Source organism: Aulonocara stuartgranti, assembly GCF_965226115.1.
Source record: "Aulonocara stuartgranti genome assembly, chromosome: 3".
Taxonomy (NCBI): domain Eukaryota; kingdom Metazoa; phylum Chordata; class Actinopteri; order Cichliformes; family Cichlidae; genus Aulonocara; species Aulonocara stuartgranti.
Genome location: NC_138941.1, coordinates 10596327 through 10618594, shown reverse-complemented (window position 1 = coordinate 10618594; position 22268 = coordinate 10596327). Strand labels below are relative to the sequence as shown.

The 22268-nt window shown below is 44.3% G+C and overlaps 1 protein-coding gene across 3 annotated transcripts in view; it reads right to left on the bottom strand.

Moving 5' to 3' along the window:
• Positions 1–1160: 1160 nt before the first annotated feature.
• Positions 1161–22268, bottom strand: part of LOC309702258 (uncharacterized protein) — an 89969-nt gene continuing 68861 nt past the window's right edge. For 2 of the 3 annotated variants that reach the window (XM_082526825.1, XM_082526826.1), the window contains exon 4: positions 1161–3570. In XM_082526825.1, coding sequence (XP_082382951.1) covers positions 2878–3570 — 693 coding nt within the window. In that variant the 3' untranslated portion in view covers positions 1161–2877. Of the gene's footprint in view, positions 3571–10177; positions 11450–22268 lie in introns of those variants that run through there. The other variant, XM_082526827.1, reaches the window with a different exon arrangement.

Genomic DNA, 22268 nt, shown 5'->3' with positions numbered 1-22268 from the left:
AATAACACTGGATGGATGCGTTCAGCATGGAGCCCCTGAGCTGTGTTACAGACAAACATGGAAACTGACAGGTCTGTGTCATTCACAGTCTGTAACACTTCTAAACAACAGAGGCTGACCCAAGTGCCTCAGAGCCAGGCACGCTCACATCACAGCTCTCTAAATAAGCCAGTTTCAAAATAAGAGCTGAAAGCTGTGTTTGCTTGTGTTAGCTTATTATTGTGGAGACTAACATTCAGTGATCATGTGTTCAGACTCATAATGATTACTCTCAGAAATCCTGATCTTTGTATTTACTGTGTGTTGGATCAATAACTGAGATTCATGGTATCACACAGCTGTGCTGCTGCTGATGTCAGCACATCTGGAACAATACGAGGTATCTGCTACCAGACTGAGCAGGACGTGAGACCTGTGGACTGTTTAAAGCTGTCCCTCCACAGCTCACTCAGACCTGATCCACACCTCAGTGATATTCTCTGACTTCCTCAGTAGAGACAGAAACCATTCAGATCTGGGACCATCAGCTGACTGATGATGTCACACAGACTGTGTTTTTCAGGAACAGTGATTCTGATGTGAGCCTGCTAGCTGACAGCAGACCTGATGAAAGCACATGTTCACATCTGTGAGGACCGACTGGACTCTTTGACTGCACCTTGGTTCTCCTCAGAGGTCTGTACAGGAGCATGTCCACCCCCACTGAAGATCTCAGTCACTGTGAAACATAGAAAGCTGCTTGTGTGGCCTCTGCCTCACATGTAGATACAGCTACAGGTTTCTCTGTCAGTCAGACTGAAACAGTGTCCTGATGCTGCATCATTCAGCTCTGTGCCCCAGTCAGCATCACTGGGAGCTACCAGTGTTTCTGCCCTTTTCCTGTAACACTACACTCAGCACAGGCTCAGCTGGTATCCAGTGTTGGACTTTGGCTTCAGCTGCTGTGATAGATCCTCTAACATAGATCAGCTCTGCTACATGTTGTTAGATAAGTGCAGCTGCTGTCATGTCCTGATGTTTCTCTGGCTCAGCAGCTTCTCCATCAGAGGTTCACATGGAGCTGATCCAGTATCTCCAGTAACTGTGTTCTGTGCCTCACTGGTTCATCCTTCTGTCTGTGTGACGTCAGTCAGATGTTGAAGTTAAACTCTGTAATCTTCACTGTGTCACAGAGTTCAGTGAGTCCCGTTATTCACAGTATCAATCAGATCATCAGAGAACAGCTGATCAGCAATCAGTGGTGCCAACAGCGCCTCCTGTGGTGAGAGGATGCAATAATGTAATGTAGCATTTTTCCACTCAACACTTGCAGTCATGGAAACTGTCTGTTGGATCTGTGTGACGTTGCTTTCTTGGTTAGAGTTCCTCACAAATGTCCAGATGATTCTTCTAATGAGGCGTCGACCATGTTTGCAGCTCTTTGGAAGAAAACGTCGCCCTTTGCCATCCTTACTTTTCTTTGACTTCTTCAAATGCAGCTGAACTCCAGCTGGTATTTTCTTGGACTTTGCAGCTGTTTCTGGTCATCAGTTCATTCCTGCAAACCTCTGAAGCTGAACAACAATGATGCTGCATTGCTGGCTGATCCCAAAAGGTTGATTCTGTTCATCTGGACGTTTTCAGAAACGTTTGCTCACTGATCAGGTGACTTCTTCAGTCTCAGCTGACTGCAGCTTTACAACCTTACAAACAGCACATTTGCACAATGACTGAAAGCAGCAGCACCTGATATATATGATACTAATATAATACATATACATATATAATCCATACTAATGATGAAGGAACTGAGCTCACAGTCCATTGTTCATTCAGTGAACTACTCAGTTTATTTTGGGCCTCAGAAATGCTCACTCTGTTTGTACATCACTGTCAGCAATAGACTCATTCTGCTGTGTGGACAGGAACACATGTGACATCACTTCCTGTTTGTTTGTGACTGAAGAGGAAGAAGTTTACAAGGAATCATTTAGAAGAGTTTCAAACATCAACTGATTGAATCCATGAATCTGAAAACATGTTTGTGAGTGAAAGAGACAGACATGTACAGACTGAACTATGTGTTTCTGTAACAGGAGACACTCTTTACACTCCACTCAGCACAGGGACACTGAGGAACCAGACCAGACCATAAACCCAGGATAAAGAGTTTGAGTGAATGTGGTGTTGAAGGTGTGGAGGTGGATCAGAGTGTCAGAGGAGACTCTGTAGAAGGACAGAGTGCCAGCAGGACAGTCCACATACACTGCTGCTCTGTTAGAGACGGAGGAGGAGGAGATGGATGTTAGTCTGTTATTGTGCCTGACAGAACGAGGACCATCATCAGAGCAGCTCAGACTCCAGGACTGATCATTGTTTCCAAACACACAGTCTCTGCCTCCTTTCCTTCTGATGCTTCTGTAACTCACTGATATATAAACTCTTCCTCTCCACTCGACCTCCCAGTAACAGCGACCAGTCAGACCATTTCTACACAGCAGGTGAGGATAAAAACCATCAAATCTGTCTGGATGATCAGGATATGACTGAACCTCCTCCACACAATGTGCCTCAATGTTATTGATATTATTATTAACATTGTTATATAATAATAAAACCTTTATAATAAAACCACTAAAAACCTTTATTCTCATGGTCCAATCATGAGTGAACTCCCCGATGAAGCCTTGTGTGCTAAAACATGTCAGAGTTTTAAAGGTTAAACATGAGTTTCCAAAACGTTTTGCTGGAGAACAATGAACTATTTGACTGAGTTTCAATCATTTACAGACGAGCAAAACCAGGACAGAGAAAAAAAGGACAAAACTGACTCAGTAAAAAACAAAAGAAGATCCCATGTAGATCTGTATTATGTAGAAGTTCAGCCCAGCAACCAGTTCAGTTCAACACAAGTTTAAATGATTCTATCTGAACTCTGTGGAGCCTGATCTCAAGCTTTTTGAGTCTGACACAGAAACCAGAGGATCTTTCTGTGTCTTCAGATTCACTGTGATCCAGTGATGGGAGTGATTTCAGCCCTGAGTGATCGCGCTGATGTTTGCACAGAGCAGACAATGAGGTGAATGTTTGGGCACATTGGTAACAGTGAAACAGTTTATTAGTAACGTGGGATCGTTTGTGTTCAGAGTATGAACTGAGATTCCTGAAGCTCTTGTCACACTGGTCACAGCTGTAGTTTCCTTCCATGTGTGCACGTTCATGAATGTTACGATTACCTGAATGTGAGAAGCTTCTCTCACAGTGTCTGCACTTGTGTGGTTTCTCTCCTGTGTGGACTCGTTTGTGTGATTTAAGGTCCCTTGCAGTGGTGAAGGATGACCCACACTGATCACAGAGGTGCTTTTTAACCCCACTGTGAATCAGTTCATGTCGTTTTAAATCACTTGGTGTGGTGAAGCTTCTCCCACATTCTTTGCAGTATTTCAGTTTGTCTCCAGTGTGTCTATGTTGATGTACTTTTAGGGTCTTTTGCCGACTGAAAGTTTTTCCACAGAGGTCACAATGAAAGTCTTTCCCACCACCACAGTGATGACAGGGTTGAGAACTGGATCCATCTGTGTCGCTCTGCTTCTAAACAAAGACACAAAGACAGTGTAAGTCAGTCCTTCAACATTTGTATCCTGAACATCGCCTGAAATAAAGAGCATCTCTGCAGACGTCCAACTACATTTGACTGTTTCAGTTAACACACTCAGTTTACTGGGCTGCAATAACTACAATACTACCACCATAATACTACAGTAATACTAAAATCATAACTGAAAGGAAAATCTGAATAATCACTCAGAGCTGCTTTTCCATGCAGTAGAATTGCTAACATGCTAACACAGTTTAATGAGCAGAGTTGTTCCAAACAGTCAGGCTAAAATGACAAGATAACAATATAAATACTAGGGGTGCAACGATACTCGCATCGATATTGAACCGTTCGATACAGTGCTTTTGGTTCGTACGCATATGTATCGAACAATACAAAATTTGAAATTTATTTTATCAACTTTCCGTCTGACGATGCTGTCTGTGTTGAGCGCTCAGTGAATCTGCTTTTGACTACTCCGCCTAGGCTGCACTGTCGAACGCAGATCCACTGAGCGTTCAACACAGACAGCATTGCCAGAATGAAGAGTGCAGGGAGACAGAAGTTAAGCTCTCCTTGCAACATGGCAAATTGAACCTCCCCCACCCTCATTCAGATCTGGCGTTTGGAAAGTAAGTGACGGAAGTGACGAGTAAGGTAAGCGACCCATGTTGTAGGTGACGTCAGACGCCGGAGAATTGGCGGAAAAAAAAAAAAAAAAGCAAATGGTAGCATAGAGTTTAACAAAGGTTTTTCAAGCTTCAGTATTACCAAATATACTAATCAATTGTCATATAACTAACAACATCTGTTCTATCATCTCTAACACCCTGGAGGACAACGGGGGGTGTTTAGACGCTCTCAAAGATTACATCGACCGCTGTTTTCAAGATTTAGTAATGAAGAAGGCCCTCAGTGCATCCTCCCCGACCAAAATTGAGACGCCGTCATCGAAGAGATGTCGCCCGGCAGACTCCCCCGGTACAACATTGCCCGCCGGCAAAGACATCGTAGACATCCTGGAGTCAATCGACAAGCGATTGTCCAGTTTCAATGCGAGGCTGTCCCTGGTGGAGATTTTACACCGGGAATTTAAATCTCTGAGAGAATCCCTGGAATTCAGCCAGCAGCAGGTGGAAACGCTTGCCGCTGAAAATACCACTCTACGGGAGTTGGTCAAATCTCTCACCGATAACGTGACCCAGCTGAACATTGAAAATAAAAAAATAAAAGAGTCCGTTATCGATCTACAAGCCCGTAGCATGAGAGATAGTCTTGTGTTTTCTGGTATTCCAGAATCTGCCGGAGAGGACGCGGAGGCAACGGTGAACAGCTTCATTAAAATCCACCTGAAGCTGCCGGAGGACACCGTGAGGTCGCGGACCGGGAGACCACGGCCTATTGTGGCCAAATTCGGTCAATTCAAACAGAAGGAACAGGTGAAGAGTTGCGGCAGAGAGCTGAAAGGAACGGACTTCAGCGTGAACGACCAGTTCCCCAAAGAGATCCTGGAACGATGCAAGGTCCTGTTCCCAGTTCGACGTAGCTTCATCCAGAAAGGCTCCCGTGCTGTCATCGCCGTGGACGGACAGCTCTACCGACCCCGGCACCACACCGTGGTTATATTGACTCTCTTTCTTGGCTCTCGGTGAAGGCGGTCGCACTTTTCTCCTCTCCTCCTTCCCCTTATCTTCCCTGCTTAGCCTCTTGTGTCCTGTCTTGTCTCGTGTGCACTATTTTTCCCTCGAACAGTCTCTCACTGTCGTTCTCTAAAACCTAACAGAGAATTATGGATTTGATCAACTGGTCTCTGAATGCTATTGACACCCTCTTCTCAACGAGAAGTCTGGGCTCGGGAGAGCCCGAGTGCCCTGGAGGGACTTTCCCTGCCGGATACACGATGGATGGGTGGCAGACCTGGAGGATCTTGTGCCTGGCGGGACTGTCTATCGAGGACGCTGAGGATATTTACCTATTCGGAACCATGATAACAGGGTTCTTGCTGATCGGAGCTGGCTTGGCCCTGACTTATCGGAGAAATAAGAGAGCGGAATCAGCTGTTCAAACCCCCCCTAAGCTGACCGCTGGAATTGAAGCGATGGGACGAGGCGCGGCCTCCCACACCGAACGCAGCATGGTTAACACCTTGGAGACGCTTACAGCTGCCGTGAAGACTCAAACTAACACCATTGAGCGTATGATGGGATACATCAGAGAGGGGCCTGCTCACAATAACACCCTTGAGCGAAAGTTGGATAACATCGCAGAACGGTTCACTGCAGCTGTGGGGTCTCAGAACCAAAAGAACGAGAACACCACGGAACAGAAGCTTGATACCATCATGGGGAGGCTCGCGGCTCTCCAACGGGAAATCGAGGCCCCAGTGTCAGAGTGCTAAATTCGCTGCTCGCATAAAGGAGAAATCAACAATATTCTACATTTGGACACCACGGCGCCAGCTGCTCAGGCCCAAGGCTGGAGCCCACCAAAACAACTCCCTGATAACGACTGTGTGATGACTATTCTTCCCATCCCATGAAGGACACCTGGATCGGCTGGAGGACTGTTTACTTAGCCTGATAGGCCGAAGGACACTGTCTCAGCTGAACTATGGACACGCACACACATACACTTACACTGATAAGCACGCACTCATCCCCCCTCCCTTCCCAACGCCTTCGATGCTTGTTTCCTGCGAGGGAACACGGCGGGTCTGCGTGCCGCGCTGGAATGGTAGCGCTGTGCGGGGCGGCTGCTGTGTTCGCTTCGGATTACCCCTCACCCCCCTCCCACCCCTGTGGCTTGTCATGTCTTCACAATGTTGTGCTGTGGACATTTATGTGCTTTTTGTGCAGAGGAGTTTTTTTGTTTCCTGTTCTCATGCTGTCCTACCATGGAATCATAGCATGAGTAGGGGTCTCTTTTTTTCCTCTTGTACTTTCCCCACTGTAGTGTATATTTCAATGTTTTTCTGATTCTACCAATCTCCGACCTGTATCCCCATGTAATGTTTGTGTTATATATGTACGGTCGGGGGGGGGGGGTCCCATTTCACTGCAGGGCAACCTGCATGTGACGAATAAAAGCTTGATTGATTGATTGATTCCAGATAAGAACCCGCTACACTCTTTTCTTATTCATTCACACTTTCTCCTCTAAAATGGGTTTAACCTAGTAATATCAGTAGGATGTCATAGCAGATATAACACCGTCACCCTCCGTCATTACTTTAATTGGAATGTTTCTGTTTCGTTTCCTTTTTTTGTTGTTGCTCACAGTTCATGTGGTTTCTTTCTTTCTCTTGTCTTTCACTGCTGTGTTCACCTACTTCCCCACTCACCTACGAACAACACCCTCTATTTCTCCATATTTTCACACCACGATCACGCAAACACATCCGCTCAACGGCAGCACATTCACAACAGCCTCACAGCACGCACAGACTTGCAGGACACATAACACAAGCCACGCTTGTTCATATTAGTGAATATTCACACACATAGTCAGACTTATGGAGCCTCTCACCACACTTTTTCTCTCTCTCTTTGTATTTACAAACAAGGGATGTTTCCACACTCTCTCCACCTGTCTAAACGAAACACCCAGCGTACATCATTAGACATACACACACAATTATGGGCATGCTGAGGTTTGTCACATGGAATGTAAATGGAGCTGGCACCAGAGGAAAGAGGTTAAAGATATTTAACCAGCTTAAAAAACTACAGGCAGATGTTGTTTTATTACAAGAAACTCACAGACCTATCACAGGTTTAAACGAACTTAAAACACCTGAGTTTCCTAACGTGTTTGCAGCCTGTTATAATTCTAGACAACGGGGAGTAGCAATTTTAATACATAAAAATGTTAATTTTACAGTACTCGATACAGTTATAGATCCAGAGGGTAGATTTCTAATTATTAAACTATCAATATTGAACAAAAAACTATGTATTGTAAGTATATATGGTCCAAATGTTGATGAACCCTCATTCTTCCACGGATTTTTTAGTACACTCTCTGAACACCTCGATTGCGCACTCATTCTTGGCGGTGACCTCAACCTTGGACTAAATGAAGAAATGGATAGGCTCAACACAACAGGAACTCAGCGCAATTGGCAATCCACAAATATAATCAAACAGTATATGAGCGACTTTGGCCTTCGCGATGCATGGCGCTCCCTTCCCCCCCAACAGTAAGGAATATACTTTTTTCTTGCATGTTCATCACTCTTACTCTCGTCTGGATTATTTTTTGGTCAGCAGCTCACTGCTGAGCGACATTTCAGACACTGAGATTCATCCTATAGCTGTCAGCGATCATGCTTCTGTATCTTTAACACTAATGCACAAGAATAATACTACGCCAAGTAAAAACTGGAGATTTAATACATCACTGCTTAAAGATGAAGACTTTATTAAATATTTTACAAAGGAATGGACTTCATATTTAGACTTTAATGACACTCCCGGAATATCTGCTTCTGTTCTATGGGAAGCAGGGAAAGCTGTGATGAGAGGTAAAATAATTTCTTTCTCATCACACAAAAAGAAAGAAGAAAACAAAAATATTCAGGAATTAGAAAAAACCATCAAATCACTAGAAGAAGCCTACGCGTGCGACCAAGATCAGGAAACATTGAACAAAATACGCAAGACAAAACTAGAATTAAATGAAACTATTAATAAAAAAAAACCACACAATTCCTTATACAAAGACTTCGCTTGCAGAATTTTGAACACAGTAACAAATCAGGTCGATTTCTAGCTAACCAGTTAAAAATAAAGAAAGAAAAAAACAACTATATGTGCTGCTAAAGATTTATCGGGGAACACAATATATGACCCTGGAAGAATAAACAACATTTTTAGGGATTTCTATGAAACTTTATACTCACCACAAATAAACCCATCTAAAAATGAAATTGACCTGTTTCTTGACAACTTTACTCTTCCAAAATTACTAGACAGTCAAGCAATGGAACTGGATTCGCCACTGACGCCAAGTGAATTCCAGGAAGCCCTGATAAGTATGCCCAATAATAAGGCTCCAGGTCCAGACGGCTTCCCTGCAGAATTCTACAAAGAATTCTGGACAATTCTGGCACCAGTATTCCACGGAATGTTGCAGGAAATCGAGGAAAATGGCAGACTACCACCAAATATGAACTCTGCCAACATTAGTCTCCTGCTAAAACCAGGCAAAGACCCTTTATTTCCCTCAAGCTATCGTCCAATTTCTCTTTTAAATGTAGACCTTAAAATAATCTGCAAAGCTCTCTCAAAGAGATTAGAGAAAATAACCCCCCTCTTAATTCATCCTGACCAAACTGGTTTCATAAAAGGTCGGCACTCCTCAACAAACACTCGTAGATTACTTAATTTAATAGACTACTCATACAATAAAAACGTTGAAACCATAATATTATCTCTAGATGCAGAAAAAGCATTTGACAGAGTTAACTGGAAATTTTTATTCGCAACTTTACACAAATTTGGTTTTGGAAACTCTTTCATAAACTGGATAAGAATATTATACAATTCCCCAACAGCTCTTATCAGAACAAATGACCAGACATCCTCCAGCTTCTGTCTCCTGAGGGGCACCAGACAGGGATGCCCACTCTCTCCTTCACTTTTTGCAATTTTTATCGAACCTCTAGCAGCAGCATTTAGACAGGCTACAACAATTAAGGGCATAAAATGTAAGAACATAGAACATAAAATCAGTCTCTATGCGGATGATGTGTTGCTTTTTCTGCAAAACACACAAACCAACCTCTCTGAGGTAATTACTCTAATAAACTGGTTTTCAAGAGTTTCAGATTATTCAATTAACTGGCCAAAATCTACAGTTCTCCCCATTAACTGCTCCTTCCATAATACTTCCTCTGCCCCACTGCAATCCGGAACTATTAAATATTTAGGTATTAATGTTTCTCCTAAGCTTTCAGACTTAACTAAATTAAACCACATCCCACTTCTAAAGAAAGTAGAAGGCGATCTGACTAGATGGAAATCTTTACCCATATCACTCATGGGAAGGGTCGCCACTATAAAAATGATGATCTTGCCAAAAATAAATTACTTATTTTTGATGATCCCTAACAAACATCACAAGATTGGTTCAGATCTCTGGATTCATATATTTCCAAATTCCTTTGGAAAGATAAACCCCCGCATATCAGCTTAAAAATGCTACAAAAAAAAGGGATAGAGGAGGATTAGAACTGCCTAATTTTCACCAATACTTCTTAGCCAACAGGCTTCAGTTCATCTCGGAATTGTTAAAACATACCTTCTTAGATGAGCCCTGGCTAGATGTTGAACAGGCACTATGCAAGGATCTAGAGATTTCAGACCTACCATTTATTAGCTCAAACATCAAAAGACATGAATGCTTTAAAAGTATCAACATCAGCTTTTCTCTGACAGCATGGTGGGAGTTTCTAAAAATAACGAAGTCTTCATTAATCCCATGCAAACGTACACCTATCTGGAATAACCCTGACATATTACAAAACAATAATATGATTAATTTCCCAGAATGGAGTTGTAAAGGAATTAAACACTTAGAACATACATTAGAGGGAACAGAATTTATTCCATTTGACAGACTAGTTGCACAATATGGGATCAACAAGAAAAGATTTTTAGAATATCAACAAATTAAATCCATAGTAAAAAAGAAATTTAACATCAGTCAAGTTGAATTACAAACACCACCAAGTGCGGCACATTTCCTTACTCTTAAATCCCCCAAATTATTATCTAAAATATACAGAACACTTTCTAAATTAGATGAATCAATATCACTTCCTATTGCAAAGTGGGAAGCAGATTTATCAGTCAGTTTAGACCAAAACTTCTGGTCTCAGGTATGCTTAAAAACCTTTAAATTGATTAAAAATCCCAGTCTGCAATTAATACAATACAAAATACTACATAGAGTGCAGTATACAGGTCATCGGATGTTCAAGATAGGCTTTACATCTTCCAACAACTGCTCACACTGTCAAGGCAATACACCAGACAATTACATTCACGCTCTTTGGTTCTGTCCACCAGTGCAGAAGTTTTGGCGCGAGATATGTGAAGACTTATCAAAATGTCTGAAATGTAACATTCCAACTTCCCCCTTAGTGTGTTTGTTGGGCAGCTTAGATAATGTCACTTCAGAAAAGAATATAGCCCATATGGTTTTCACTGCCCTATGTATAGCCAAGAAAACTGTCCTCATGAACTGGAAAAATAAAAACAATCTTAATTCTAACCAATATAGAAATTATCTATTAGATTACATTAGTCTTGATACAGCCTCGGCCACCACATCAGATCAATTGCTCTGGGCTCCTTTGATCAGCTCCATCACCTAGTGGGGGTGGGGGGGGTCATAGTTTGGTCCCGCCTTCACTGTTGTGATTGGTGTGGGGGTAGGGACAGGCTTAGGGCGTCGGGGGGTTCCCCGGAGGCATCTTCCTTGGGGGGCTCAACCCGGGGTAGCGGTCATGTCCGGTTGGGGGCTCTTCTGGCTCTCAGGTGACTGTTTCCTCGTGGCTGCGTGCAGCGGGGCTAAGGGAGGGTCTTTGCTGACGGACGTGGGTTACTGACCTGGTAGCCTGGCTGCCCCTGGGTGGGTCCGGGATGGGCGTGAGGTTCTGGGGGCGCTCCGTCTCTGGGCTGGGGCCCTGGCCGGGCCTCGGGGCCTTGGATCCTGGTTGGTGTGTTGCCGGGGTTGAGGGCGGGTGGGTGCATGGGGGCCCATCCCTGGCGCAGGGTGCCGCCGGTGCGTCGAGCCACCTGGGGGGCTCTTCAACTGGTGGGGGAGATTGTCACACCTTGCAGGAGCTTTCCTCTCCTCAGGAACTCTCTGCAGGAGGGGGAGATACAGGAGAGGTGGAGGAAGATCTCAGCCTGGGTGTCTATTGTCTCATGTAGTCTGGAAGATGAGTGGATGGTGGGGTGGGTGCAGTTTTCTCTGTGGTGGGGTTGGGTGGACTGTCCCGGGGCTGGGGGGCGCTGCTGCGCTGGGTCCCGGTCTGGATGGGCCTGGGCCCCCTTTCCCTGGCGGGTCGCGGAGTATGGGAGTGCCTACTGGGGTCAGCGGGGGAGCTGGCCGCGGGGAGGGGTCACCTGCCCCTCCCTTCCTTCACTCCCCATCTCCAGCTGCCTCCCTCTTCCCGCTCCACCACAACCACCCACACATGCAGGGCCTTGGAGTAGGGGTATGTCACCAGGGTGCAGAGGAGGCTACCCCCCACCCCTCTGTCCCCTTCTGGCTGCCTCTGCCTCAATTTTATCCCACATCTTAGACATTCACATTACTCACACTCTCATTACACATACATATAGGATCTTGGGGGTGGGCACGATACACGGAGTCTAAATTACCATCAGGGTTGTACACCTCACCCCTGGCGTCGTTGCCCACCTCTCAATTTTAAATACACGTGCGACATTGAGGGCTAGCAGGAGGGACTATGCGCTTACCTGCTGCTCTCTGGCAGGTAGCTCCATGCCCTCCTGGGTTTTAAATGCACCTTAGAACACACATGCATCAACACTACAAAGATGCGGGTGGAGGGAGGCTTGGAGTCTTCTCTCACCCCCATTCTCTGCGGCCTGCTGGAGCGGGGGGGCTAGGAGGAGTTGGCCGTCCGACTGCAGTCTGGAGTGTGGGGCCTCCCTGCTGCTACGGAGTCAGGGCGGTCTGCCTCTCCCCACCACAGGGAAAAGGGTAACACCACCTGGGTCTGGGTGCAGTTCCCCCCTCCAGGGGCAAGGGTACCTAGACCTGGTTCGTAGAGTACGCTTGGGGAGTGTGTACAGCGTCTCTTTATGTCCCAACCACATTGGTTGAGTGTGGAGTAAGTGCATATGAGAGCATGAGGGTGGGAATGGATGTTTGTGTCTGTGTGTTCCTGTATGTCTGTGTCTATATGTCAGGTTGGGTATCAGACGCCACATCTCTGGGGACATCTCAGGCCCTCCAAGGTTTGGAGGCCTATCTCCACCACCACCATTTCCCCTGCCGGTGGCGGACTCCCTCAGGTGTCGGTGCATTGGTGGTTCTTTGTGTTTGGGGGTGGGCATCCGGGTACACACCGGCTCACTCCTTGGCGGCCGCTTATCGGGGCCTGGAGCCTGGGGCTCGCTCGGGCCACTTCGAAGGTGGGGTGCCCCCGGCCTCTCAGCCTGGGGCTCGGTCACTCAGGCACGGCTGGCTGCCGGCGGAGCTCACGGGCGCGTCACTGCAACTCCCCCTGGCTTCTGCTCCGCGGCTGCTGAGTGAGCCCTCATCTGGGACTCTCCTCAGCTCTTACTGGGACAGTGGCGCGGCTGCCCCTCTGTTGGTCTTCCTTGGTCTCTTGTGCTCTGGGAGCCTCTGGATGTCTGGAGGTTTGATCTCCTCCATACCTGCTTCATACCCTGGAGGACAGGGCTGTGGCCCCCCCACACTCCCTAGCAGATCGTTACATGGAGAAACCTTTGGAATGCAAGCATGCTGATCCACACAGGTATGCACACAGGTGTACACACGGATATTCACAGACGCGGACTACAGCTTTCTTGGCTGCTGCCTCAAAGCACATTGTGCGCTGTTTATCTTGCGTGCTGCACAATATCGTTTATTATTTAGTAACTATTGATATCTATGGCTAGCTAGTTTATTGTGATTGTGCTGTTTTTTTTTATTATATTGCTCTTTGTTGTTTGCTTTCTCTTCTGTTTTTTTCCCTCCATACAGGTGACCCAGGTGTTTTATTTGTTTGTGGTTTTTTTTTCTTTCTTCCACCCCTTCTCACCGTCTCTTCTCCCCTTTGGTTTTCTTTCTCTCCCTCTCTTTCTTTCATTCTTTCTCCCTGTCCTATCCCCCAGTCATGTCTGTCCCATTTGTAGCAACTGAAAATAAAATAAATTCATATTTATAATAGAGATGGACCGATCCGATATTACGTATCGGTATCGGTCCGATACTGACCTAAATTACTGGATCGGATATCGGAGAAAAATAAAAAATGTAATCCGATCCATTAAATATCATGAAAGCACCTCACAAAACTTGCAACACGCCGTAACTCGCCTCAGAACGTTAGCACGTCGGAGCAGTATGCATCACGTGATAGAGCGGCTGTGGCATGCGGGACCGTCGGTGGTCTGGATAGCATGTGGAGCTTCGCTAGCAACCTGGCATTTCATCTCCAACAAAGTTATCCCCGAGAGAAGTGAAGCAAGTGTGTAAGTCCATCTCTGAATGTTTGTAAAGCTTTCCCACGTTAAGCTTAACAAGCGACTGCCTCTCGCTCTCCGGCTGCTACTTCAATCGTGAAACTGCTCAGTGATCAGCTGATCGGCTTTTCTGTCGCGAGTCCGTCTCTCTTGTTTGTTTTTGGCCCACTTTGCACCAGAAAGAGGAAACCAGCGGCTGAACAACAGCAGCACGTTTAAGCTTGATAAGCTGTTGTTACAATTTATTTAATATTACTTTCTACACCAGGATCTTTTTCTATGTAGCTGACGGCTGGTAACTGTGCAGGGGCGAATCTAGCAAAGTTTAACCAGGGGGGCATTAACTGGGAAAAGGGGGCACAAAGACATACTTTTCTTTCTTATTCTCATTTAAAATGTCTAGCTTTTAATAAATAATTATCTGACACCCAAAGTTTTAATTCGATGTAAAATGAATAGAAGTCAATTACTGTATATAGTGACTATTAAGTCTAATATATATACCCTAGTAATCTATAGTACTTTTTCCTTTGGGAAGGTACCATCTGTGCAGTCTGCAATTTTGTTGAAGAAAGATGTTGAATCTATTTAATATTTCTTGAAAAATAATTGATTTCTGTGCATTTTTTTTCCACACTGCATCAAATTAAGGTTGATTACGTCGATTAAGCATCATGGGGTGGCGCGTGAGGGGTGGTTACCTATTTTTTATTTATTTATTTTTGTTGTTGCTGGGAGTTGGAACCCTATTAGTTAGGTTGCTTAATATTTACGCTAAGTACTCTTTAAAATACCAGAATAGGGAGGATGGTGTAGGTTTAAGTTTATTAAACCTCCAACTTGTTTTATTCCATACGTTATCCATCTGTGCTTGGTGCCAAGGCTGAGATAAACGAGGAGTTATCTCATAAAGAGGAACAAACAGTACTCCAAGAACAGACAAAGCCCAGCAGAAACCTTGAGGAGGAGCTCCATTTGCCCCCACCCGGGAAGAGCCTCAGAAAGGCAAGAAAAGGGGTCCCTATTTGCCTCCAACTCTCTCAACAACACCAACGACCAGGACAAGGGACCACAACCTTCCCCAGTCCCCCAAACCCCTGACAGGCCATCACCCTCCTCCCCCTCCCTTTCTCCCTCCCCCCCACACCTGAAATTCACTGAGGAGATGATGGAGCGGGTCAATGCTGGGCTCAGATCTACCCCCCGTCCCAATCCCTTTTTGTCCCCCATAAACCCCCCACCAGAGCGGCCAAAGGTTCGCCATCGAGCCCCACCCTCAACAGAGCAATCGAAGTCACATTGCCCAGCCTCGCCCCCCTTAGTTCCTCTTTACCACCTTCACGCTCTGTCTCCGCAGTCTGATGTGTGATGTGTGAAGGGTCCGGGCTATGAGGATTATGGCAGTGGTGACTTTTCCCAGGAGAAGCTGGGACCCTGTTTACTAGAAGGTTTTAAAATCTCTGTACTTTTAGGTGACAGAAGGAGACATGTGGCCTGGTCAAAACACAGAGAGGTGCACTCTAAAAGATCTTTAAACATAGTAAACATACCTTGTGTGCCACAGACTGCTCCCAAACACGAGGGGACAAGTAATGCCTCTAAAACACTTAAGTTGGCTTTATTAAACGTTAGATCTTTAGCTGGGAAAACATTTTTAATTAATGATTTAATCACTGAGCACAGCCTTGATTTTATGTTTTTAACTGAAACTTGGTTGGACCAAAGTAACAGTGGAGCTGTTCTCATCGAGACGACCCCTCCTAACTACAGTTTTATCAGTGAGGCCAGGGTGAGCAGGAGAGGAGGAGGGGTTGCTGTCTTATTAAATGAATCATTTCAATGTAAGCAGCTATCTCCTGGAATTTTTCAGTCTTTTGAATATGTGGCTTTACAGCTGAAGGCCCCATCCAAAGTTGTGTTTCTTAATGTTTACAGGCCTCCCAAATACTGCACAGACTTTTTTAATGACCTCAGTGAACTGCTGTCTGTGATCTGTGTTGATTTTGACTGTGTAATTATTGTTGGGGATTTTAACATTCATGTGGACAACCCTCAGGACAAAGGGACTAAAGACCTGAGTAACACTCTGGGCAACTTTGGGCTGACTCAGCATGTAACAGAGGCCACACATAATAGAGGACACACTCTTGACCTACTGATCTCCAAAGGCCTGAGCATTTCAAAGGTTACTGTGTCTGATGTGGGCCTGTCTGATCATTACTGTGTTTTCTTTGAAAGTAAAATCTCAGCCCACACAAATATATCAACAACAGTGATCACAAAACAGTGTATAACTGAACACAGTAGTGCAATTTTTAACCAGGTCTTCCCATTAACACCTGACCTGTCCAGAGGGTCAGTCAATGAGCTCGTCAATAGCTTCAATGCTAACATGTTAAATGTAATGGACACTATTGCTCCCATTAAGGTGAAGGTTATCTCTGGAAGGAAAAAGTCTCCATGGAGAAACTCCACACTGGTGAAAAATGAAAAAAGAGAGTGTAGGAAAGCTGAGCGCAGATGGAGAAAAACAAACCTCCAGGTTCATTATGACATTTATAAAGAGAAACTTCACAATTATAATTTACAACTGAGGAATGCAAGGAGGTCCTACTTCTCTGACATCATCACTAAAAACAGCCATAATGCTCGGGTCTTATTTTCTACAGTTGACAGGCTAACAAACCCTCCTGTGTCAGTGGCAGCTGAACTTCATTCGACCATGGCCTGCAATGACTTTGCCAAATTCTTCACAGAAAAAATCCAAAAAATTAGACAAGCAATTGGTACATCAACAGCAGATCCAGGATATGTACTGTGTCCACCAAAAACAGTTTAAACACCATGAAACAGTTTCACCCGATTAACAGCAAAGACCTGGAGGACATCTTAGGTCAACTGAACTCCTCCTCCTGCTGTTTAGATGTCCTGCCAACAAGTTTTTTCAAAAAGGTCTCAAAGACTTTAGAGTCAGACCTGTTACAGATCGTCAACTTTTCTTTATTATCTGGTGTGTTTCCAGAATCACTAAAAACTGCTGTAATCAAACCTATACTGAAAAAGGACAATCTTGACAAGACACAAATGAACAACTACAGGCCGATCTCAAATCTCCCGTTTTTAAGTAAGATCATTGAAAAAGCAGTTTCTCAACAGCTCAGTTACTTCTTAAAACAGAATAACTGCTACGATGCCTTCCAGTCAGGTTTTAGACAGAACCACAGCACTGAAACCGCTCTGACCAAAGTGTTTAATGACATATGTCTGAATACAGACAGTGGAAAAATGTCAGTCTTAGTTTTACTGGATCTCAGTGCAGCATTTGATACAGTTGACCACAACATATTACTCAAACGACTGGATAACTGGGCAGGTCTTTCAGGAACTGTACTAAACTGGTTCAAAACATACTTAGAAAACAGGAAATACTTTGTATCAATAGGTAACTTCACATCTGAGCAGACAAGTATCACATGTGGAGTTCCCCAAGGTTCCATCTTGGGACCCCTTCTGTTTAACATTTACATGCTCCCACTGGCACAGATTATAAACAACAACAAAATAAACTAGAAAGCGAAAATTTCTGAAGAAATTTTAAGTGTGCCTATGCCGCCGCTAATCAGTATAGTTTGCCATTCAAACGGCTACAGAGAGCAAAACTCAGCAGAGCAGCCATTCTCCACCATTAACTATGGTAAAACCAAACACCGCTCGCGCCTCACAGATGACAGCTTACAGTTTTGTGTAAAGATGAGGTGACTTCGTACAGCCCCAATTTGTAGACGCTGTGCGCAGAGGTTCATAAGCAGACCCGACAATGTTTGCATGAACACACTTTGAAGCATTACGTTATGGACCACTTTTCACACATAGTTGCTGTACCCACACAGCCGGCTGTAGCTTTTCATCTCACAGCCCGACACATACAAAAAAAAAAAAAAAAAAAAAAAAAAAAGCAGAGAGAGCACAGACTTTACACCTGAGAGGCGTGATTGCAGATATCGCTGAGGTGGGTCCACCTCCCCTGCAGCGGCACTGCAGACCACGCCCTGCCACACACATCAAACACGTAAAATAAATATTTATGCACTTTTCATTCACTTTTTGTTTTTTGTTATTTTTACACAGTGTTCTGAATGATTAACAATGGTCTACAGCCAATCTTGTGTATTATTATACAAACTTTGGTTGTAAGATTCAGATAACTATTTAATAAAAGCTAAATATTTTATATGAGAGTAAGAAAGAAAAGTATATCTTTGTCTCATACTCTCATCAGACAATACATGAACCTCTCAATAAACAAAATATATGCTCGGCTTAAATGACAAACCGCTATTTTACACAGTGGAACACTTATTTTTAAACAAAACCAATGCAGTTCGCCACTGACAGTGCTTACCTTTGCACATCACAGTAAACACTGAACCAAGATGGCGCCCACGCGAACGAGAAATCTGAACTACGGTGTCCTGCAGAGGACAAATGGTCAAAATTGCTAAAATTTACAACATATATGCAGCTCAACAGCGACACCTTGTGACTTATTCCAGTCACTACCTTAAATATACATAACGTCTTACCTGACATTCAGTTCACCGGACACTCATACCGAATCACCAGCCCATATAAATGAAAAATAAGTCCAGCAGTCAACCAAGAGTCATCACGAAAGACTAGGGGTGACAGGAGAGCGTGAGCGGGCCTGGGTGTCAGCCAGCCCAGCCTGGGTGTCAGCCAGCCCGACCTGGGTGTCAGCCAAGCCGCGCTAGCCAGCTAGCCGGCTAGCTGCCATGCGGCGGTGAAACGAGAGCGTGAGCCGGCCTGGGTATCAGTCAGCCCGGCCTGGGTGTCAGCCAAGCCGCCCTAGCCAGCTAGCCGACTAGCTGCCATGCGGCGCTAGCAGTAACATCGTGAGAGATATGGGACTTCTTGATAAAATATGGGACTTCTTGATAAAACGAGCAGATATTTGAAGTTTACACCCCTACATTATCGCCTGAAAATAGGGGAGGCTGTCATAAAGTTCAACATCAGTAACTTAGCGCGCACAGCTGTATAGAAACTCCGTGGTGCTAGCTAGCACGCAGTACAGTTATTGTAACTGTCAGCACAACGAAAATAAACTACACCTAAACTCGGTTTATATCTGACCCAAATAGAGTGCAGTTAATAACGTCTTACCTGAAATTCAGTTCACCAGCCGCCTGCTTCTCCTGCATTGGGTTCCCCTTATCCACGATTGAGCTCCGCGTTAGCCACCACCGGTCGATCGGTGGCCGCCTCGCATGTTTCTTTCCCCGCATACGAGGGGAAGAGACATATACCGGTGGCTAACGCGGAGCTAGCTAGCCACCGGTATATGAACAACTCAGTTATTTTTTCCACATCGACCAGCATCATCGGCCCATATAAACGAAAAATAAGTCCAGCTAATACAAAGACTGTTTGCGGAGCGATCGGGGGTGAAAGGAGTTAGAGACGCCTCACTGAAAGCCAAGCCTGGGTGCTTTTGAGCGAAGCGGCGCTAACTAGCTAGCCGGCTAGCAGCAACATCGTGAGAAATCTGTTGCTAATATGGGATGTTTTGACAAAACGAGCAGATATTTGACGTTTACACACCTACATTCTCACCTGAAAACCGGTCGATCGGCGGCCGCCTCGCATGTTTCTTTCCCCACATATGAGGGGAAAGAGACACATACCGGTGGCTAGCTAGCTCCGCGTTAGCCACCACCAAACAACTCAGTTAGTTTTTCCTCATCGACCAGCATCATCGGCCCATATAAACGAAAAATAAGTCCAGCTAAGACAAAGACTGTTTGCGGAGCTATCGGGGATGAAAGGAGTTAGAGACGCCTCACTGAAAGCCAAGCCTGGGTGCTTTTGAGTGAAGCGGCGCAACATCGTGAAAAATCTGTTGCCAATATGGGATGTTTTGACAAAACGAGCAGATATTTGACGTTTACACACCCACATTCTCACCTGAAAATATCTTAAAAGTTTACTTTGTGACCTAGAAACACAAATAAGAGGAATATATTAAACCAAGTGGCAGCCGCCATTGTTTGACTGGTAGAGGCGTGCTTTGAATTGTGGGATATGCAGTTTTCCACCAAGCATACACCCTTGCCGTTACCGTAACTATTCAATGCTTCGTGCAACCTTAAGAATTCCAATGGTTCCTGAAAGCACCGACGCTGTGCGCGCCGTTGATATTGTCGTCATTATGGTAATCCAAATACGGGGACATACCACTAGAGTGAGCCAACACACCACAAATTAAGTGAGTGAGCAAACACACCACAAAGTAAGTTAAGTTTCACTTTCGTTCGTTCCCATTCATTCCAATGGGCAAAAACTTGCATTAAAATATTCATATTTAAAAAACTATAGAAGTAATAAACACCAAAAGGCATAGCAACTCATTCCTGATCCAGCCGCACAAAATGATATAACATATATGAAGCTTGTGTCAAAACTGTGGGATGAGTTACGGTCCAAAATTTCAGGCGGAAAAAGAATAATAATAATAACTAGAAAAATTTGCATTTCCTGCGGAAATGCAGTGTGGATGCTTTAAGCTGAAGCTGTCTGCAAAAACTAGCTGAAAAAGCTGAAAAGTTGCAGAAATTGTAAAAACTTTGCAGAAGCAAAAGAAGTTTGCTAAAATGTAATAACTTAGCAGAACTGCAATATCTTAGAGGAAACATGATACTTGGCAGAAATACAATAGCATAGCAGAACTTAGCAGAAATATTGTTATTTACCAGAGACACTGTGATGAACTATGAATATTGTAATTTTAAATTAATACTATGTTTTAGCACAAATACTATAATTTGACAGAAATACTATCATTTGGCAGAAATACTATGTTTCAGCACAAATACTCTGGTTTAGCACAAATATTATAACATAGCATAAATACAATTATATAGCAGAAATGCTATATTTAGAAAGAAAAATATAATATAGTAGAAATAGTATGATTTAGCAGAAATACTGTATTTAGCACAAGTACCAAAAAGTAGCAGAAATACTATGATTTAGCAGAAATACTATGATTGAGCAGAAGTACTAAGATGTAGTAAAAGTACTTTGATTTAACAGAAATACAATTATAGAGGAGTAATACTTTAAAATGGGAGAAATATTGATACACACACACATACACAGAGCCTAAAGGGAAGAGTATTTGTGCCATGGAGTGTTAAGAATGTGAGGTCCATATTAGAAAAGCTGGTAAAATCATAACAGTTTGCAGAATTGTAATAAATGATGAATATGAATTACTGGTCTGTGACAGTGTATTAATTTGTAGGGAAAAAAACATGTTGACCAAGGTGGAATCGAACCCACGATCTTTGGCTTGCAGACCCGTGTCATTACCAACTGCGCCACTGGGAAAGAGAGGAGCCGTCTTGAAAAACAGGGTGATGAGGAGTCAGAATTAGATCGCGGTGAGAGGCGAAAAACGCCGTTTTTTGGAGTTACAAAACGTTGTGTAACTCAAAAACTAGGTGGACTAGAGGCATATTTCTTGTGCTGGGTGAATCAGCGGACTTTGTTGTACTTTGACTGCGATTTTCATTGCTCTTTGTACAACCGTCGCTGAGATATGACGAGAGAGGAAACGGAAGACCTCAGACATGATTGGCTGGCTGGGAAGCCGTGCAGGCCCTGATATGTGATATGTGTCTGAGTTCACACAGAGGATTGGCTGCCTGGCAGAAATATATAGAAATAGTATGATTAACCTCTGGGTGGTCTTGGGTCGATTTGTGGCTATTTTCAAATTTTGATTACCTGCCATTTGCACTGTGTTGAATGGAATATAGCGAAAGTCTGCAAAAAAAAGTTCGGTCACATTTACTGTTAAAATTTCAGTATGACTTCCGGAAATTAGCTTCAGTGGCTAAGCTAGCGATAAACTTACACTATCGGTCCTAGTGGTCGATTTGTGCCCCATTGAAACCCATTATAAACGCTATTTTTCACGGCAAAAAAATTACGGTCAAATCGATCGTGATCGGTTATGCTTCCGTTTCCGTTTGCAGTACTGGCCTTAGAGTTGTAATTTTTTTATTTGTCCACCGGGTGGCGCCCTTGCTCCACATTTGACCCGGGGCTGGAAAACAGCGGGCTGCTTAAAGAGACCTGCGGGGAATGAAGCGTCATTTCCGGCGTGCTGCAGCGGCTTCGCCCGCTGATCGGGCGGGACAATTTTCGGCCCCAGGACCGTTTGAGGTTGGATTTTTTTTTTTTTTAATCAACAGGAAATGACGTATTTGTTGTGACGTGGTACCGGATGTGTGTGTTGGAAAAAGGGGTCCGACGCAACATGCCCCGGTCATCGTCGGGAGTAAACCCGGGAGGATGCACTGATTTCGGCCTAGAGGAGCAGCATTTGCCGCCTGGAGACCATTTTCTGGTCCTGAAAAAAAAAAAAAAGGCGA